At 37.5% G+C, this 19,170-nt stretch overlaps 1 protein-coding gene across 6 annotated transcripts; it reads left to right on the top strand.

The window, feature by feature from the left end:
* The first annotated feature begins 2,256 nt into the window (after positions 1–2,256).
* On the top strand, positions 2,257–12,448 carry Ald1 (fructose-bisphosphate aldolase). 6 transcript variants are annotated; one of them, XM_020955310.2, is made up of 4 exons: positions 2,257–2,329; positions 7,982–8,798; positions 8,905–9,104; positions 11,065–12,448. In XM_020955310.2, exons 2-4 carry the CDS (start codon positions 8,003–8,005, stop codon positions 11,152–11,154), a joined length of 1,086 nt encoding a protein of 361 aa, XP_020810969.1. In that variant the 5' UTR covers positions 2,257–2,329; positions 7,982–8,002; the 3' UTR covers positions 11,155–12,448. The 6 variants fall into 6 exon arrangements, with proteins under 6 accessions (XP_020810969.1, XP_086696882.1, XP_086696883.1 ...); XM_086840756.1 differs by having other exon boundaries at positions 2,257–2,535; XM_086840757.1 differs by having other exon boundaries at positions 2,257–2,554.
* The last annotated feature ends 6,722 nt before the right edge of the window (positions 12,449–19,170 follow it).

Below are 19,170 nucleotides of genomic sequence, written 5' to 3'. Positions count from 1 at the left end.
TTTCAATAATAAGTCAAAAGCTTGTAATCCAGTAGAGAAGTTATTTCCGACCCTATAAATAATATATATTCTTGATCAGAATCAACAGCTGAGTCGATATAGCTATGTCCGGTGGAATAAAAAAATTTTGAAATTTTTTCGAAATAAGATAAGATTGACAAAATTTGACAAAACATTTAATTTTATGAGTATGCAGATTTATTAAACTAATAAAAACTAGCATAGGAATGTTTTCCGAATTATTATTAATGTATTTTTGGCTTAGTTACGTGTATTTTAAACATTGATTAGTAGAAAATTTTAATATAAAAATATTATTAAATATTGTATACAAAAAATGTACTATTATTTTAGTCAGAAGCTTAAATCGATGTGAAGGGGGCTCATTTCCGACCCTATAAATCATATATATTATTGATCAGCATCAAAGGCTGAATCGATCTAGCCGTGTCCCGTTGAAAAATAAATTTTTCAAATTTTTTCCAAATTTTAAAAATTTTATAAGGGCTTACATCGTTAAAATTGTCAAAATTTGCCAAAATATTGAATTCCTTAATATGTAAAACTAATTTACAGATTTGTTAGCCATATAAAAACTAGCACAGAAATGATTTCAGAATTGAATTTAATGCATTTTTGGCTTAGTTATGATATTCGAAAAACTTTGATTTACCCAAAAAATTAGCACATAAGAACACATATTTAATATATATAAAATACACACATTTAAAGTTTTCTTGATGGTATAAAAAGGGTAAAAAGTGAATCATTTCAAAAAGTCAAATATATTTTGATCAAAATCTTAATCAATAATGAATAAAGTATTGGCAAAGACATAGGGAAGCTAACTTTGGGAAGCCGAAGCTTGTTTACTCCTATACGTAGCCATGCGATCATGGGTTTGAATGTGCATCGGCCATAACTAAGCCAACAATGTATTAATTATAATTCAAAAACCTGTCTCATGTAAGTTTTTATTAGATTAATAAATATACCTAAGCTTGATAGCATTTATATATGTATATAATATAATTGTCATGGTTCAGACTTACCGCATTGCTGAATTTCTCCCAGTCCGAAGATATGTTCATGGTGACTTCACTTAGGCTTCTCATGTTATTATCGAAGATAGCTTCTTCCTGTTTATCCACATGAAATGCATTGGTCAGGTGATATCACTATCATTACCACTTTCACCATAGATGTAAACACCTCGGAGGCCACGAAGAGACTGAGGGCAGTGCGGCAGCAGTGCCTCTATTTATACTCCCCGAGTAAGAGGCAGAACAGAGAAAGTGAGAGTGAGAGCTCCAGAGAGAAAGCGGTGTCTCTAGAGGGCCTATAGATAGGCAGAGAGCAATAGAGAGACAGAGCTACCTCTAGAGATTCAGAGAGGTAGGCATACATTTAATGACAGACGGAGAGACGGACATGGCATTATCGAATCGGCTGTTTTTGCTGATCAAGAATATATATACTCTATATGTTCGGAAATGACTCCTTCACTGGCTAAATTATACAAATCCTCAGATTTTCGAAGCTTTATTTATTGTTAAATATTAATAAATTATTACATATTAATATCTTATTATATATTTATAACTTAGTTGATTTATTTATTTTTTGATGAATTTTAGAACTTAGAACCGTAAGAAGTATCTATTTTTGGTGATATATTTTTCTTAACAATCTTTTCTTTCGTCAAATATATCTTCCTGATAAAGCTAATCGCATATTTTTCTAATCTCTTTACAATATTATAATATTAATAAAAATATATACATATATAAATATTTATAAATACATGAAAATAATAAATATAAATACCTGCTAAAATAAAACCTTCAAACTGGATGATATTTCCTCCAAAATTTCAAATATAAAACCGTCCAAAAGGAAAGCTAAAGCAGTGCAAAGTTGTATCTGAAGCTAAAGTGTATCATTGAATCTTTCAGTTTGGTATTATAATTCACTGAAAGCTCTTCGAAAAGCTTATTTTTGGACAGAGCTTCGCCGACTCTCTGGCTCTCCGTTTGGGGGGATCTGGGAACTTGTAGCGCCGTGGCTCAGTCGGTTGCCCAACACCGGCGGCGACGACCTCTAAACAACCTTTTGGGGTCTCGTCGCCGTGTCTCGCTTATTTCGCTTTGGAATTTCACGTTAACGCCGCAGTCGCCGTCGACCGAAGCAGAGGCGGTGGCAGAGGCGGCAGCAACTCGGGCCGAAAATAAAAGCGTTTACCGCTCTCTCCTCCAGTGCAGCAGCAGCAGCGGACGCAGCCAGTAGCCCAGTAGCAGCTAATCACCTCCCAGATTCAGTTTCCAGTTCGGTGAGTGGAGCGGAGTGGGCGTGATAAAGTGATAAAAACAAGCAAATAAATAGTAAAAAATCTCCAGTAAAAATTCAAGAAATCAATCAATTGAGATATATCCCTTAATATCGAGGAAATATAGCCAGAAGTGCAGCAAGTCGCGTAATCGTTCCCAATTTCCTGGGCTGTTTCGTAACGGAAATTTACAGAAGCACAGATAATCTGTAAACGTGAGAGCATCGAGTGTGTATTCTATTCTCTTATTTTTCTCCCAAAAATATTTCCCAGTGTGTTTCGTGTTTAAATGTACATACGTATTATTTTTGAAAGGTTTCCAGAACTTTAAACATGTGTTATTGACCTATGCACTAAGTGCAGGCAGATAAGAGGAAACCTTATCGGGTATCAAAGTCTTTCAAAAGTAGTTTTCTCTACCGGCTCAACCGGCTCTCTCTCTCTCTGTCTACCGCTCGACCACGCCTTCCCTGCCGTCCCGCCTCCACTAAGCGATTGAGTTCACTTTGGCGGCTGTTGGCAAAGTTTCAACTGCAATTTGTAGTCGCCGCTGCGGTTTTTCTTTATAAATAGTTCCCACAAATGTTAAATCTACTTACACTCACCAGAAAAAGTGTGCGTACAAACTTAACGCGCAACTTTGATTTTAAATAAAAATAGTTCTATGGAAGATATTGACTTCAATTTTTTTTTAAATTAACGACACATCTATTATTAAAAATTATAGCTAGTCTTTATTTATTTCCGTCCACAACTTTTTTATTTAAAATTAAAAAACAAAAAATACCCATGTTTTCGGGCAAGAAAAAGTGTGCGTACAAAATTCAATTAAGATAAAAAAACCATTTATTGTTAAGGCATTGATAAAATTAGTACGAAGGAGGATACCCATTTCTATCTATTGTCCCATTTAAGCGTTTTGGAATTGAATAACCCAATTTTTCGGTAAATTCAGGTGGTATTTTACTCCACTCATCCAAAATCACATCCTTCAACGTATCCTTCGATGTAATTGTTCGAAGACGAGTCCTGCGCTCCAGAAAAACCCACAGATCCTCTATGGGGCTTAAGTCCTGCGAATGAGGCGATGAATGCAGTTGATTTTTGGTATAAAACAGCAACCATAGCTTCAAACTAAGCGAAGTATGCTTGGGGTCATTATCCTGTTCCAACCAAAAATCATGGGCTGTGGGCGTAATCCTATGTTAACGGCCTCAAAAATTGGCCAGGACATAAAGGAGAAGTAGAAGAAGGATTTAAATGATGACACAGTCCGCAAAATTTTGATAAGGAGGAATTTCATGCCTGTGCTGCGCCGAAGAAGCCTCTCATATTGCCCGTCAATAAATAGGAGTGCGTGAATTTTGCTAAAAAATTCATCCAAGATCCTTTAGCCTTTGGGAAAATGGTTATTTTTAGTGATGAGAGCCAATTTTGCCTATCTGGCATAAAAGGGCGAAAACTTGTGTGGCGCAAACCTGGCACAGCCCTTGATGTGCAGAAGCTCGCTCCAACAGTTAAGGACGGTGGTGGCAGTGTGGTGGTGTGGGGGTGTATGGCAGCAAGTAGAGTTGGCCACTTGGTCTTTATTGACTCCACAATGGACCACAAGGCTTATATGAAAGTCCTTAAGGACAAGTTGCACCAAAGCGCATCAAGATTGGGTCTGGCAGATGATTTTTGGTTGCAACAGGATAATGACCCCAAGCATACTTCGCTTAGTTTGAAGCTATGGTTGCTTTTTTATACCAAAAATCAACTGCATTCATCGCCTCATTCGCAGGACTTAAGCCCCATAGAGGATCTGTGGGTTTTTCTGGAGCGCAGGATTCGTCTTCGAACAATTACATCGAAGGATACGTTGAAGGATGTGATTTTGGATGAGTGGAGTAAAATACCACCTGAATTTACCGAAAAATTGGGTTATTCAATTCCAAAACGCTTAAATGGGACAATAGATAGAAATGGGTATCCTCCTTCGTACTAATTTTATCAATGCCTTAACAATAAATGGTTTTTTTATCTTAATTGAATTTTGTACGCACACTTTTTCTTGCCCGAAAACATGGGTATTTTTTGTTTTTTAATTTTAAATAAAAAAGTTGTGGACGGAAATAAATAAAGACTAGCTATAATTTTTAATAATAGATGTGTCGTTAATTTAAAAAAAATTGAAGTCAATATCTTCCATAGAACTATTTTTATTTAAAATCAAAGTTGCGCGTTAAGTTTGTACGCACACTTTTTCTGGTGAGTGTATATACGAAAATATATATATAATTGTATCTTTGCCGACTTGCTTTTAACACTTTCATTTAGATTTCAATTAGCTGAATTAATCATTGATTTTTACAGTTTGTTGATGTCTTCATGTGCTATTGCACTTTACTTTTTACTCGGTGCTCTTTTCAATTACCTTTCGCTCAATGAATGAGAGAAGTAGTGGAAATAAGTTTACATACACACACGGAGAATAAGAGGGAATTGTGATAAGAGAGAGAGAGAGACTAGTTTCAAGGGTTGTTGTGCGTTATATAGGGAAACAAGTTTTTGGAGAGACAAGGACTTCTTTTGAAGGTCAACAGGAATTGTTAGCTCAGAAAAGTATATGAAAATACATATTTTAATATAATATTGAGTTGCCTGAAAAATGCATATTTAATTAAGTTTTAATTTCAGAGATATAAAAAAGAATTCTCTAATATTACCCTATGAATGTTGAAGAATATTCTGGAACTACATAATAAAAATTTTATAAAGATTTCACCTAGAAAAATATTAAAAAATTCCTTCATAAATTATTTGCCTTACTTTTTTATAAGTATGTGATTGTTTTGATCAAAGTTTTTACCAATAATATTGTTTATTAGCAACCTGAAAACCCATCGTTTACGGATTAGTCAACAAAGTTATTGGGGTCACCTAAGAAGGGCATATAGATAGAAATGTATGGTATACGTGCTTGCACCCAAATTTCACTCCTTCAGCAGCTGTTTCTTTACAGTATAGTATATAGTATAGTATGTTATGGTATATAGAAAATATTATAGTATATTTAATAGTATGGTATAGTATATAGTAGTATACGTCTCATGTTTACCATCATAAAAATCACTTGACGTCAGTTGGCAGTTATTACATCAATAGGAATGGGACTTATCTCCCCTCGGTAGATGTTCTTTTGACCCACTGTCTGTGTGATTTCGAGGAGGCCGGACCTAAAATCTTGTTATGATAATGCGAAGCCAAGAAACCTTTGGAACCAACACCCCATGGGGGGCTCGTTTTTGAAATTTCCACTGATAGCAGATACAAAATGTGGTGGCCCCGTTGCCGAACTTGTTTTTTCATCTTTCCGGAGCAACTTCTAGCAATATATTGTTTCTATGTATATTCTGTTGCTCGTTTTATCAGCTTGTTTTTTTTTTCGTCTATATAGCAAGAACACACACACATTTTGTGACTGAGAGACATGTGTCTGTTTTATTTTTATACATGCTCCTTGATAGCAAAGTAAATTTCATTTTTATTGTTTTTTGTTGTCATGCGTTGCCTGTGTTATGCTTTTCGGGTTTTTTATTCTCTCGCTCTTGTTCCCCCCTTTTTCCCCTCATTCTTGCTCTATTTTATTTCTTTTTTTTTTTTGTATTCATGATATATATTAACCTTAGTTTTTGGAAACTCTTCAGTCTTCGATTGATTGCCGGCAAGTGTAGGTGTGTATTCCGCCTTAAGTGACTCAGAATAAGATATAACTCATCTTATAGATATAGAATAATGTGTATATGTGTATAGTCAAGTGAATTAGAGATATATTAGTGTGGAAATATATGTGTCTTATAGGAAAATGTGGCACAATATAGTGTTAAAAATTGCTAAAATATATATTTACAAACTAAAGAGTAGTAATAGTATTTCCAATCGCTATAATAATTTGATTTCGAATAGCTCTTTGTATATTTCTTCAGTACAACTAGTATATCTGTAATAACTAATTTTTTATCTTCCTTGTGAAATATATATATCCCCATAAATATGACGTGGAGCTATAATTCTGATGTGATACGTTTTATGTGTTCTAATCTATAGCCTGATATTTATTATTTTCCATTTCCATGGCTCACTGTCAATGTCAAACAAGTCAAGTCTGAATTTTTAGCTGCGAATATTATTTCGTATCTGTATCTACATATTGCTGGATAGGTCTTCGATCTCTCTCTCTCGCACAGTATCTGGCTATCCTCTTCGCTCAACACACGCGCCACACGACTGGGCGGTGTTGCTTTTGTTGTTTTCGACAATTTCTATCCGCATTTCGTCAGCAACACATTTTGCGCTAGCAACATTGTTGCCAAGCGAAGGCACATTGTTGCCTGACCTTGTTCAATGTCAAGCTAAAATTCATGCGCCCTGTGGCCGGCTTCTCTGCCGGGCGGAGGCAGAGGCAGCACTAAAAGTGAAAGTTACTACGTCACGCATTTTGTGCGGGCGAGTGGGAGAGAGAGAGCAGGCAATAGGGAAGCGAGAGGGAAGATTCCATGACTTTGATTACATCAGAGGAAATCTTTATTCGCCAGCTTTTACGGTGACTTTGCTCAGTTACTAAACATTCATCGTCGAGGTTGGTTTGGTTTTTCCTTAAGTGATCCACAGATTAATTATTAATCGTTCTTATTACTGAAAATAGATTAAATATATAATAATATTATATTAAAAATAAGCAGTACCTGAAAAATACAATAACTAAGTAATATTTTTATAAAAACTTGTATTTACAATTCCGCCGTATGGAACGTTTTAATTTTCTGTGTTAATTGAGGGAAAAACTTGATAAAAAATGTACTATAATTTGTATGTACTCAAGGAAAAGAGAGGATGTGACAGTGAGAGTTAGAAAGAGAGAAAGTTTTATAGATATATGTATATAGAAAGAGAGGAAAATAAAGGCCACGTTCTTAGTGCATGCGCATTGAAATATATTTCAATTACTCGCTCTTTGATATGAAATCAGCTGTGAAATAACACTACCAAACAAAAATGATGTACATCATATTCAAGGGAAAAATAATTTATCAAATTTAAGAAGACTTGAGTGACATTGACCTGACACTGAAAAAGATGATGAAATCATGTCTTAAATATCGAAAAATTCTATATAGTTCAATAATATATAAACCATATGTTTATAATATCTTCCCATTACGATAAAAATATAAAGATTATGTATTTTTGAACCATTTTAAACATTTTTTATACAAAAAAAGAATATAAACAGTTATCAGAAAAGCTGTAGATAAAGATATTTCCAATATATTTTTCATGTCATCAATCAAAATTAGTTATCTCTTCGGAATTTCTTAGAAACAAAAGTGACCTTTGGTTAATTTCAGTTTGTCAGTATATCTGTATATTTTACAGAATATAGACCTAAATTTTAGACCTGTTCTAGGCATAACTTTCGAAAGCTTTAAAATTCTCAATCTAAATCATGGCGCACTATTTTGCAAAACGTTTTCGAAATCCTTAGCCAAAATACTAACTTGCCATCTCTTTCATTCTTCTCATTCTACCAAAAATGGACAACCTGCTAATCGATATAAACTCTCAATTCGATTGGAACGAAATGTTTTGGGAAAATGGATGGGCACGCTGCAGAACTACACTCGAATCTCAAAAATGACCACCTACTTCAACTACCCCAGCAAGGAGCTGCAGGATGAGCTCAGGGGCATCGCCCAGAAGATCGTGGCTCCCGGCAAGGGTATCCTCGCCGCCGATGAGTCCGTGTCCACCATGGGCAAGCGTCTGCAGGACATCGGCGTGGAGAACACCGATGACAACCGTCGCGCCTACCGTCAGCTGTTGTTCAGCACCGACCCCAAGCTGGCCGAGAACATCTCCGGCGTGATCCTGTTCCACGAGACCCTCTACCAGAAGGCCGATGACGGCACTCCCTTCGTCGACATCCTGAAGAAGAAGGGCATCATTCCCGGCATCAAGGTCGACAAGGGTGTGGTCCCACTGTTCGGCTCCGAGGATGAGGTCACCACCCAGGGTCTGGATGATCTGGCCGCCCGTTGCGCCCAGTACAAGAAGGACGGCTGCGACTTCGCCAAGTGGCGTTGCGTGCTGAAGATCGGCAAGAACACCCCCTCCTACCAGTCCATCCTGGAGAACGCCAATGTCCTGGCCCGTTACGCCTCCATCTGCCAGTCGCAGCGCATCGTGCCCATTGTGGAGCCCGAGGTTCTGCCCGATGGCGATCACGATCTGGACCGTGCCCAGAAGGTCACCGAGACCGTCCTGGCCGCCGTCTACAAGGCCCTCAGCGACCACCATGTCTACCTGGAGGGTACTCTGCTGAAGCCCAACATGGTCACCGCCGGTCAGTCGGCCAAGAAGAACACCCCCGAGGAGATCGCTCTGGCCACCGTGCAGGCTCTGCGCCGCACCGTGCCCGCCGCTGTCACTGGTGAGTCCTGGATCCGGATTAGGTTTGGGTTTAGGAAAAACTTTACCTGGCCTTCTATGATACAATATTTGTCCATGGAATCGATCTAATGAAAGTATGTTTGCAGGTGTGACCTTCCTGTCTGGTGGACAGTCCGAGGAGGAAGCCACCGTCAACCTGAGCGCCATCAACAACGTTCCCCTGGGCCGCCCATGGGCCCTCACCTTCTCCTACGGCCGCGCCCTGCAGGCTTCCGTCCTGCGTGCCTGGGGTGGCAAGAAGGAGAACATTGCCGCCGGCCAGAACGAGCTGCTTAAGCGCGCTAAGGTAAGTCTAAGGATAATTAAACTTAAGTATATGTATATAGGATCGGTTGTAGATTAAGTGGTGATGCTGGAAATGCCGGGTGTTTGCTTGGAAAGAAATTTCAGCCAGGTCTTATCGGTATAAGGAATTATTACGCCTGTATAAAACCGCAAAACCCACAATCCCATTCCCAAAATATAATCCCAATATCTTACCATTTCCATATTCCCAGAATCGTTTGCACTTATCAATGTCATAATCGTTGATTAATCTATTTGAAATTCCTTTGCTCTTGAACTTTAATTCATTAATCTCTTATTGAACTATACATAACAATAAAACTAACTAAACTGAACAATTAAAAGGCTAGTGAGCGTTATTTGACATTATATTACATTACATTTGATTAAATCAAATCAAATCAATCCTTAACACAAACCTAATTCAATATCACCAATATCAGTGAATAAGATCAATAATTTAAATTGGTTTATTTATTTTCAAAACACTTTAATTATTCCAATTCCTTTTATTTCTTATTAATCATACATTAATCATTTTAAATTTATATATAATCATGCTGTTTACAAATGTTTTTATTAAAAATCTCCTTCACCATCCATAATCCCATCATTATTATTTAAACACAATTCACCTATCCCCATGCCTAGGCTAATGGTGAGGCTACTTGTGGTCTTTATAAAGCTGGTTCTGTTATTGGTGCTGCTGGAGAAGAAATCTTGCATACTGATGATCACGATTACTGAATAATGTTGTCATATTCTCTGCCTCAAAATGGTAACTAATTAACATTTATTAACAAGTAGCCGCCTTGCCAAGTCATACACTCTTTTCATTTCACAATGCTTCGCTTTCTTTGTATCAGAAATATCAAAACGAAACCCTAAACCTGATTAATCCCAACCAAAATCCCCATCCTTACCGCTCCCACAGGCTAATGCTCTGGCCTGCCAGGGTAAATATGAGGCCGGTTCGATTCCTTCATATGCCGCCAATGCCAGCCTCTTTATCGCCCAGCACAAGTACTAAGCACTAAGCCTTGCACTAATCCCGAATCAGAATCGAGTGAAGCTATATATTCCAAGCCCGATGCTATATCCTGCTGTTAATGCAAACTGATCCTGACGACGGCCCAGCTGGACTGAGAGACTGACGGCAAATACACATTCCGCCAGCCCAAGGAACTGCAACCTTAATCCATACTTTTTTTTACCACTTAACTGACTAGTTTTTAACTCAGACTACAACTTTTGGCAATTGAAAATGGAAAAACCGACAAACGAAATAAATTATACGTTGAATTTTATACCATATTTGTTCAATTGATTTTTAATTTGATAACATTTATGATAAGTAGTTTAGCAAGAGATTAGCTTATTTTAAACGTAGGAGCTAAGTTAGATTATTATTTTTTTATAATAATAATAATAATAATAATAATAATATTACTCAGTTAATTACGTTCCCTAAGTTGTTATTTTGTAAGTGAATTAATTTAGTAATTTAAGAAAGTGATTTTGACCTATTCCACACAAACTGTAGGCTTTTGTGACTGACAGTTTAGCTGGGAAGTTTCCCAGAAAACTATAACAAACTACCTAAAATCCCTTCTCCCAGTTACCAGTGCAATTTCATTTAATCGAATCAGCATTTTCCCCTCAGAGAACTTTTCAAAATTAAATTTTCGGAAAAGTTTTTTTGCGATGTATTTCGTGTGCTTGGATTCGTTAAAAGTTTCCATGAAATTGCCGCAGGTGGCTTGGGAAACTGGGAAAAACTTTTGTGTCCGTAGCAAAAATCAGGGCAACAACTTTGAAGCTGGCCGAAAACTTTTCTACTGCGGCATGTCAGGCAATAACTAAGTAATAAAGTACAAGTGTTTAGTAATTAAGAGGAGGATTTTCCTGCATTTTCCTGGCCAAACGAAATTAATCACATTTCTTCTTGTTTACTCCCTTAGGCCAACGGTGATGCCTCTGTGGGCAAGTATGTTGCTGGCTCCGCTGGCGCTGGATCCGGATCCCTGTTCGTGGCCAACCACGCCTACTAATTTGAGCGGAGGCGGCACTGTCGACACACAACTACATATAACTATCTACGAAGCCGATTGCTTGAAATGTTTGATTTTGGCAGTTTTGTTTATATTTATCTTAGTTTCGTGAGCTAAGCAAGCAAGCATAGAAAAAAACCAAAAAAAAAGAAAGAAAATGATGAAGGATTAAAAATTGAAAACATGTTATTCTCTTCTAGTATATATTTGCAAACAGAATATACGCAAACAAAAAATAATAATAACAAACAATAATAAACAAACACAACACGATGAGTATAGAAAGGATTACGTTCGATGAGAAGCAATTTTATCTTTAGTTTTAAGCACAAGAAACAATACTTGTTGAAGTTATGCAATTTCTATTTTATTATTATTACTATGATTATGTAAGATTTCAATGTGAACAAGCAAAGAGAATATGTCGTAAATCGTTAAGTAAATAGTGCAAACAACATCAGACGCTATCAAACAACACCAAAATGTTAAATGGCTTGGACCATTGAAATCGCACAAAGTTTTCTTACATTTTTTAATGTTTATACAAAAAAGTTATCTATGATGAAAATCGATGTTTTATCATTATTATTATTATTACAATTTATATTTATGATTGATAAGTATAAGTGAAAGAATATGACGCAAAATAAACAAACACAATACAATAGATCCCAAAAGAACCCCCAAAACAACTCTTATACTTATATACAACAAAACATATTTACTTACTGACACAACTTGTTGACGAACAAAATGTTGTTACTAAAACGAAACACGAACTTTCAGGACTGGAAAAAGGACATCCAGTAGCTGCAAAACTGTGCAGGGGCTCAGTGCTTGTTAATCCGAGTTTCACGACTTTTTTACTGAGACCCCATCGACGCTCGGAGACAGGAGCGAAGTTTTTATTGTCACAGTACATATATTTATGAACTTAAATATTGTATGAATGACTAACACTAACACATATATTTATCAAAGCATGTTTTCTTAATTTATATATGTTATTCAAGTTGCAATTTCTGCATATCGTTGTTAATTACAAAAAAACTGTTTGAAGTGCAATGTGAAAATAATACACGTAAAAATGGTATATTTATAACAGTAACAGGCAAAATAAGTATAAACTAGATTATTCAGTAACTAAATATAAAAGTCACAACTTTTGACAGCAACAACAACCAGCTGTTTAACCAATATACAAGAAATAAAAAACAACAAAAGAATAATAACAACAACATAAAGTAAGGGTGTGAGAAAACATCATTCAATAAAAAAAACCTTAAGAGCAAAACACACAAACTTGGATTTTATTTTGAATGGAATTTCACAATACCTTTGCATACATTCAGGCGTAAGTTACAGGTTGAGAATCTCTGAAAAGTGGGCTTAAGACTGCCTAGTTTTAGAAGCACTTGGTCATGTGAGATTGCTTTGTTGTTATAGCCTTTTGCAGGGTATTATGATTACAATCAAAATCTTGCAACTCGGGAAGGAGTTAATTGCGACCCTATAAATCATATATATTATTGATCAGAATTTAAAGCTGAATTAATCCAGACATGTCCCGTCGATAAATAAAATTTCACAATTTTTTCGATTTTTGCAATAAATGATAAGGGGTTACATCATTAAAATTGTCAAAAATTGACAAAAAATTGAATTTCATAAATTTAAAAACTCAGTATACAGATTTGTTAGCCATATAAAAACTAGCATAAAAATGTTTTCCAAATTAAATTTAATGGATGTTTGGGTTAGTTATGATATTTTAAAAATTCGATTTAACCCAAAAATGAACATATAAAAGTATATATACACACCTAGAATACACATATTATGGGTTTTATTGTTGGTATCCAAGAACCAATATCCTATATTATTCGAATTATTGCGTATACGTAATATTGATTACGTATACGTAATATGTGTTTTAATTATTTTAAATTGCATTAACAAAGTGTTTCCAAAATTATAAACTCAAATCCATGTATTAATTAGCAGTTTCCGTATTAGAAATAATACTTATATCTTTAAAATTTAAGTCCTCATCACAAGTTAAAGCCCTCAAAAAGTTTTAGGTCAATGACAGAACTACTACCCCAACCCAATTGAAATCCCATTTTCAGTTCATGTCGCGTAATTTCAATTTACAATTTCCTACGCTGCAAATGCAAATATAAACACGGCGTGCAATGGTCGACGTAATCTGCACCACGATCCCTTTCCCATCGAGTTTGTTTTATTCGCCGAGTGCAAAGTTCGCTTAATCGTATCCAAATCAAATGCGCAACATCCCAGACAGCCAGACTAGCCAATGAGATGACACTGAGTTCTCTGATTTTTTAGGAAAGGGGAATTGGAATGAACAAGGGAAAATTATATTTATCTTTCCCTTAAAGTTGATATTTTAATTAATCAACATTTACTCAACAGTATTTATAAATATTACTGACCTACAAATGCTTAACTTATTGCTATTTTGGTAAACAAACAGCTGCTATTCCACAAACCCTTTGCTAATACTTTTTAAAAATTCTACTAAACACTGACATTGCTTAAGTAGATTAAGAATATGTTTTAACTCATTTCCTACCTTATTTTCCCCTGTGTATAACCAAAAGGTTCGATTACATTCAATTTAATTGGCTTTGTTTTTGGGAGAGAATGAAATCTGCTGATTTACAGCACTTGGGGATGAACGAATTGTTTACACCATTGCGTCATGGGAGGCAATAAGGAAATTCTCTCAACGATTCTCATAACAAATATTCGCACAGTTGCACTCAAACTGTGGCGTCTCCGAAGGGGCCAAGAACCACAGAGGAGGGAAATGCTGGAAGGAAACCTAACAACAAAGGGCGCCTGGCATTTGGCATCCTGATCCACACAGCCCCGTGGCAGTGTCAACATTTCCTATGTCACTCGACCCCTCCACCGACCTGCTGCTGGCACAAAGATTGTCCACAAAAGTGGAATTAATTGTATTTGCATAGCATGTAAACATCATCACGTTGCCGGCAGGATCTCGACCTGCAACGTTTCTAAACAAGGTTCACCCTTCCGACGCCTAAACTCTGTATATCACACACTGAGGAAATCCAATAATGTATCGAAAAATTAAAGATATTTCAAAGATTTAGGGTGATAAAAAAGAATAGCTCTTACTCCATAAATATTAGATTCGAATTTGTAAACTTTTATCATAATAACACTTGCCTTCATCACGTTCCCCTATCTGACCAGCAATTCATCTTCGTTTCTCAGTGCATTACACATTCATTGTATCCTTCGGCTTCCTGCGGTGCAATTGTGATTTCGTCCTGTCCTGGCACGTTGCTGATTACGCTCAAAGGAGCCACCGAGTCCTGAGAATGGAGCTCCGAGAACTGAGACGAGAATGGCGATGACATAAATATCAACGGCACGTCATGTGGCGCCATGGAGGAAGTGGCAGGGAAACGTTGCGCCATCAACGTGTTCGGGCGGAAATTGACACGCCGTGAGCCGTGCTTCATTGAGTTGGTCCTGGAAGGTGGCAGGACCCTCTTGCAGAATCATAGTGTATAGTCCCAACTGCACTTGATTGAGCTTTGCATAATTTAAGCCACGCTCCATTAATTACATGGCCAGCCTGAAAGCCAAGAGCCAAATCGATTGACAGTCACTTCGCACACGTCCCGAGACTTCCTTGCCAACTGTAATTGCAGATTGCTTTTCCCAACTCTGTGTGTGGCTCCGTGTGTGTGTGTGATCCAGCAGTTTCTAATTAGCTGCAAACATCACTCGGGGGTCCAATAACAAATCCAAATGCGTGACACCAACGCCAACGCTGCAAAAATAGCTTCTAACCGAGATGGGCTTCCACCGGTCCTTGGTCGTCAAAGGAACCCTCGAAGGCAGACCAGGGGACACACGGCGGCTACTCCCAAATGCATTAGATTGTGTCGCACTGTGGAGCAGGAGTCCATAAAGCAGGGATTTTTATTATCTTTGGGTTTAAGAAAAATCAGAAAAGGTTGAGCATATTAAATAGAAACTAAGAATACCAAATATTGGAGGTACTTTAAAGTGAACTTGTTACGTAAAATTTGTAGCATTGCACAACTATTATTTAATTTGTAGATATATTTATTACTTATCCCATAGTCTCGCCTTTAGCTATTATTAAATCACAGACAAATTAATCACAATTTATATAGATTAAACCCACTGAAAAGTACACCTGGTTGGTCAGTGCAAAGTCCTGTCATTGCTCGGTGCCTCTTTTTTTCTGTTTTTTTTTTGGCCCGTGTGCATTTTGGGCCATGTGCGTTGTCGTTGCCGTCGCCATGGCGGCCAATGTGAAGGTCGATCGATCCGTTTGTGCCTTCCCTGCCGCCACCCTTCCATTGTCCATCTCTCCGCCTAGTGTTTCCGCTTCCATTCCGGCTCCCTTCCCCTGCTCAGCCCTCCTCCAGTAGCTCTTCTTGGCAATTTATGTTCATTGAGTTGATGTTGATTTGTGCGCCGCGGCATGATTTTTTAATGGAATGTAATTTATATTTGTGCGGAGGGTGGGGTGGGAATCACTGGCCGGCAGACGGGTATGCACTCGATTGCATTTTGGCCGAATGCACTGGCCGTGTGCCAAATGAAAAGGCAAAAACGACACAAATTGCTTGGCCACTGTTGCCACGTCCTATCCTCCAATTTGGGCCCACTCGATGTCTGCCGGGTTTTTTGGGAAGTATTTCAAACTCGAATGCCATGTGCAGAGTGCAGAGAACTTATATGCAGTTCGAATGCACAATGGAGTGGCTTTAAGAGCTAAGGTTTATTAAAAAGCGACTTTAGGATGTATTAATATATTACATTCTAAGTATTCAGGGCATTTTAAATTATAGCTTATAAATTATAATAATTAATAACTCTCTTAGTGATCATAATTTCTAAAAGGGGCGTGATTGATTGTCATTATTTATAGGTCACTGCCTTTCACACCTGTTAACTAGTTTGAAATTTATTGCTTTTTTAATTGAGACAAAGCTTTAACTTAAGACGTAGCTACTGTATTTGTTTTTGCTGAATTTGTAACTCTTTTTTAAGTATAGTATAATCTATTCTCAACTCTTGAAGTCCGTCAATATTTGACTACAGCTTATCAAACTTTTTTACTCAAACAAAATCAATAACTCAAACAGTTGAGAATATAACAAGTAACTATAAATTCCCAAGATATATTGACAGTCACTTTTTCGCTTGAAACTGTTGCACAATTCAACTGGAAAATAAACTATTTCCTTTGGAATTTTAAACTGTATGCAGGAGTATAAAGAAAGAACCGGAAATTGCCCTCTGTTTTCAATTTAGCATGAATAAATTTAACAGAATCGAAATTCTTAATTAATGACAGCATTTTTCTGTGCTTTTTTTAGGGAGTTGAACATGGTAGAGTGCTGACAGCAAACGACACAATGAGGCAATCACAATAATTTTGACAATTCCATTTATCTTATTCGCAGGCAGTCGGTGCCATAATCGACAGCGCAAATAAATTGCAAAAAGTTTTGGGCCTGCACAGGGGAAAAATGTTCAGATTTCAAAGGGAAATTTGAATTTGTTTATACAAAACTTCTCACTTATAAACTTCTCTCAGTGTTCCGATTCAAAATGTAGCCACAAAGCCTGCCAGCTGCTGTTCAATTCAAAGTGAATTGAGGCGTTCAGCGGAAAGCAAAGTTCCAGGTGAATGAACGGGGCGAGGGCCTGTGAGTGTGTGCCATTATTTGCGACTTTCTCTCGAATTGCATCATAGAACTTTCCCAACACCTTGACATTCTCGGATTTGCCCCCCATCTAAACCGCTCCGCGGCCTTTCACTCACGTGCAATTAAAATGCCTTTGAAATGCAATCTGCGATGCGTTGAGCCCGACATCGCGTGAGTGCCTCAGAGCACAGCAAATGCTGTGAGCTTGCATAATGCCCGTGATTTCGCCGGGAGATATATCCAATGGATGTCAGTTGCTGTCGTCTGGCGACGACGGGAAAGCGCAAGTAATTATATGTGCAAATATTTTCTAATGAGCAAGTGCAATGAATACCATTTAATTCAAGTGGGCGGGCCGGAGTGCAATCGTTTTGCTGCCGCGAATGTGTAATGAGTGGGAACTTATTACACTTTATGTTCTTCACCATCCTCCAGGGGGGAGAGTGGAACATGCAAAGCCTTTTAACAGTCGTGAAGGGGGAATTTCCCCCAGTACTCCAGAGAGTAAACTAAATTAAATCAGCAGTTTGTCCCTTGGAGAAAGTATGTGACGAAGACGGAAAAATTAATCAGTGAATGCTGTCATTTACTGATGAACTATCTTGGCATTACATTTACTTTGCTTTTAATGGCACAATTTGCACAATATCTTATCATAAAAGAATTCCTTGTCTCTAAAAAAGTAAATAAAATAAATTATACATTGAAGGGGGTTTCATGCTATAGAAAATTCCCAGAATTGTATAAGTTTATTTAACTTGGCAGAAATAAATATGACTATAGCAGTTAGATTACCAAGGCACAAGTTTAATAGTTAATATTTAATAAAAATTACCCAATTTACAACTTAAATTAAATATAAAACATCTTTCAAATGTTACAGAAGCAACTATAAAATTGACAAACAAAAATCCTTCGCTTACCAGATAATATTTTTTATTACTTCTCATAGTTTCCTAGTGCTATAAATAAACCTTATCAGATCTGTGACTACGTCATTGCTGTTTAACAACTGTAAAGCCTAACAAAATCAACACATAAAAATGAATAAATAAAATGTTAAAAAAAAACAACACATTTTACGACAAACAGTCGGCGCTAATTCATTGACCCACATGGCGTATACGCAATTTGCAATGCCGACCTTACGTCGCCGACATTGCGTATACGCCGGGATGAGCGCTTGACAAACGAGAGTCGGCAGGATCAAGGACAAAAGCCGGCGGCCAAAGGAAGTTCTGATTTCACAGCCGCAAAGCTACAAAGCCAGCTAATGTCTCCTTAGTCCTGCCGTCAACTGCCACGTGAAGCTGACAAAATATTTTGGCATAATTAACCCCGACCACGCTCCCCCCGTTCGAAGGGCCACAGGGAAAACTCGTGGTCGTGGGAGTGTGCAATTAAAGTTTCTGGCATTGCCACGGAGCACACACAAAAGCTTTTCACCATTTAGATTTTCCATTACAGATTGTAAAATGGAACAAAACGGTTTGCAAAACAGTGCAAAAGCTGTGGGAAACTGTTGAATTTTCAACGCTCCGGTATTGCATTCTCCATGAAGCCAGCGCCTGCCTGGCTTTAGGATGGCGTCTTGCGCTCAGTTGATTTTCGAAATTAATTGAAATTGTCCTGGAGGGGCTGTAGGAGGGGCAGGAGGAGGAAAGGTGGCGACAAGAGCTTGGCAAAGGACTTGAAGGATAAGGCTTAGGGGCTCTGACGTCAATTTCAAATGCGCAGTTTTGAAGGCACTGCGCGCGGCTCAAGTCCTTTTGATGAGCGGAATTTTGGTCCGGAAAGAAGGCGGCGAAGGGCTTGCCAGTAGGAAACTTTTTTGCAGATATTTAACCGGATGAGAAAGCAATTTGAAAAGGTTTCCTAACCAGTCTGCCCGTTGGATTAGGTAAATTGTAAATTTCAACTGGTTAGAGTTCATGGCTGAGGCAAAATTCACCCTATATCACTTAAAAAGACGACAGATTTTCACATTTCAATTGGATTCAATTTGCACCAAAATGCCGCCGGCTTTCACACTCGCTGCCCTGCACTTGGCCAGACTTACACTTTACACTTTGTTCCCTCTCGATGGATGTGCGTACTTTATTGAACGCAATTATGCAATCATTCTGGGAACACGTGAAAGCAAAGACACTGGTAGTACAGTGAGTTGTGACTAATACATACGTATAGGGAGTACTATTTAGTATCATTTAATGTATTTTAAATATAAAAGGGATACATTTACAAAGCTCTTAGTGAGCCACTCATA

This window comes from Drosophila serrata, unplaced genomic scaffold, assembly GCF_035046125.1.
Source record: "Drosophila serrata isolate PLE 108 unplaced genomic scaffold, ASM3504612v1 contig_382, whole genome shotgun sequence".
Lineage (NCBI taxonomy): Eukaryota > Metazoa > Arthropoda > Insecta > Diptera > Drosophilidae > Drosophila > Drosophila serrata.
This window is presented reverse-complemented; position numbering and strand designations above follow the sequence as displayed.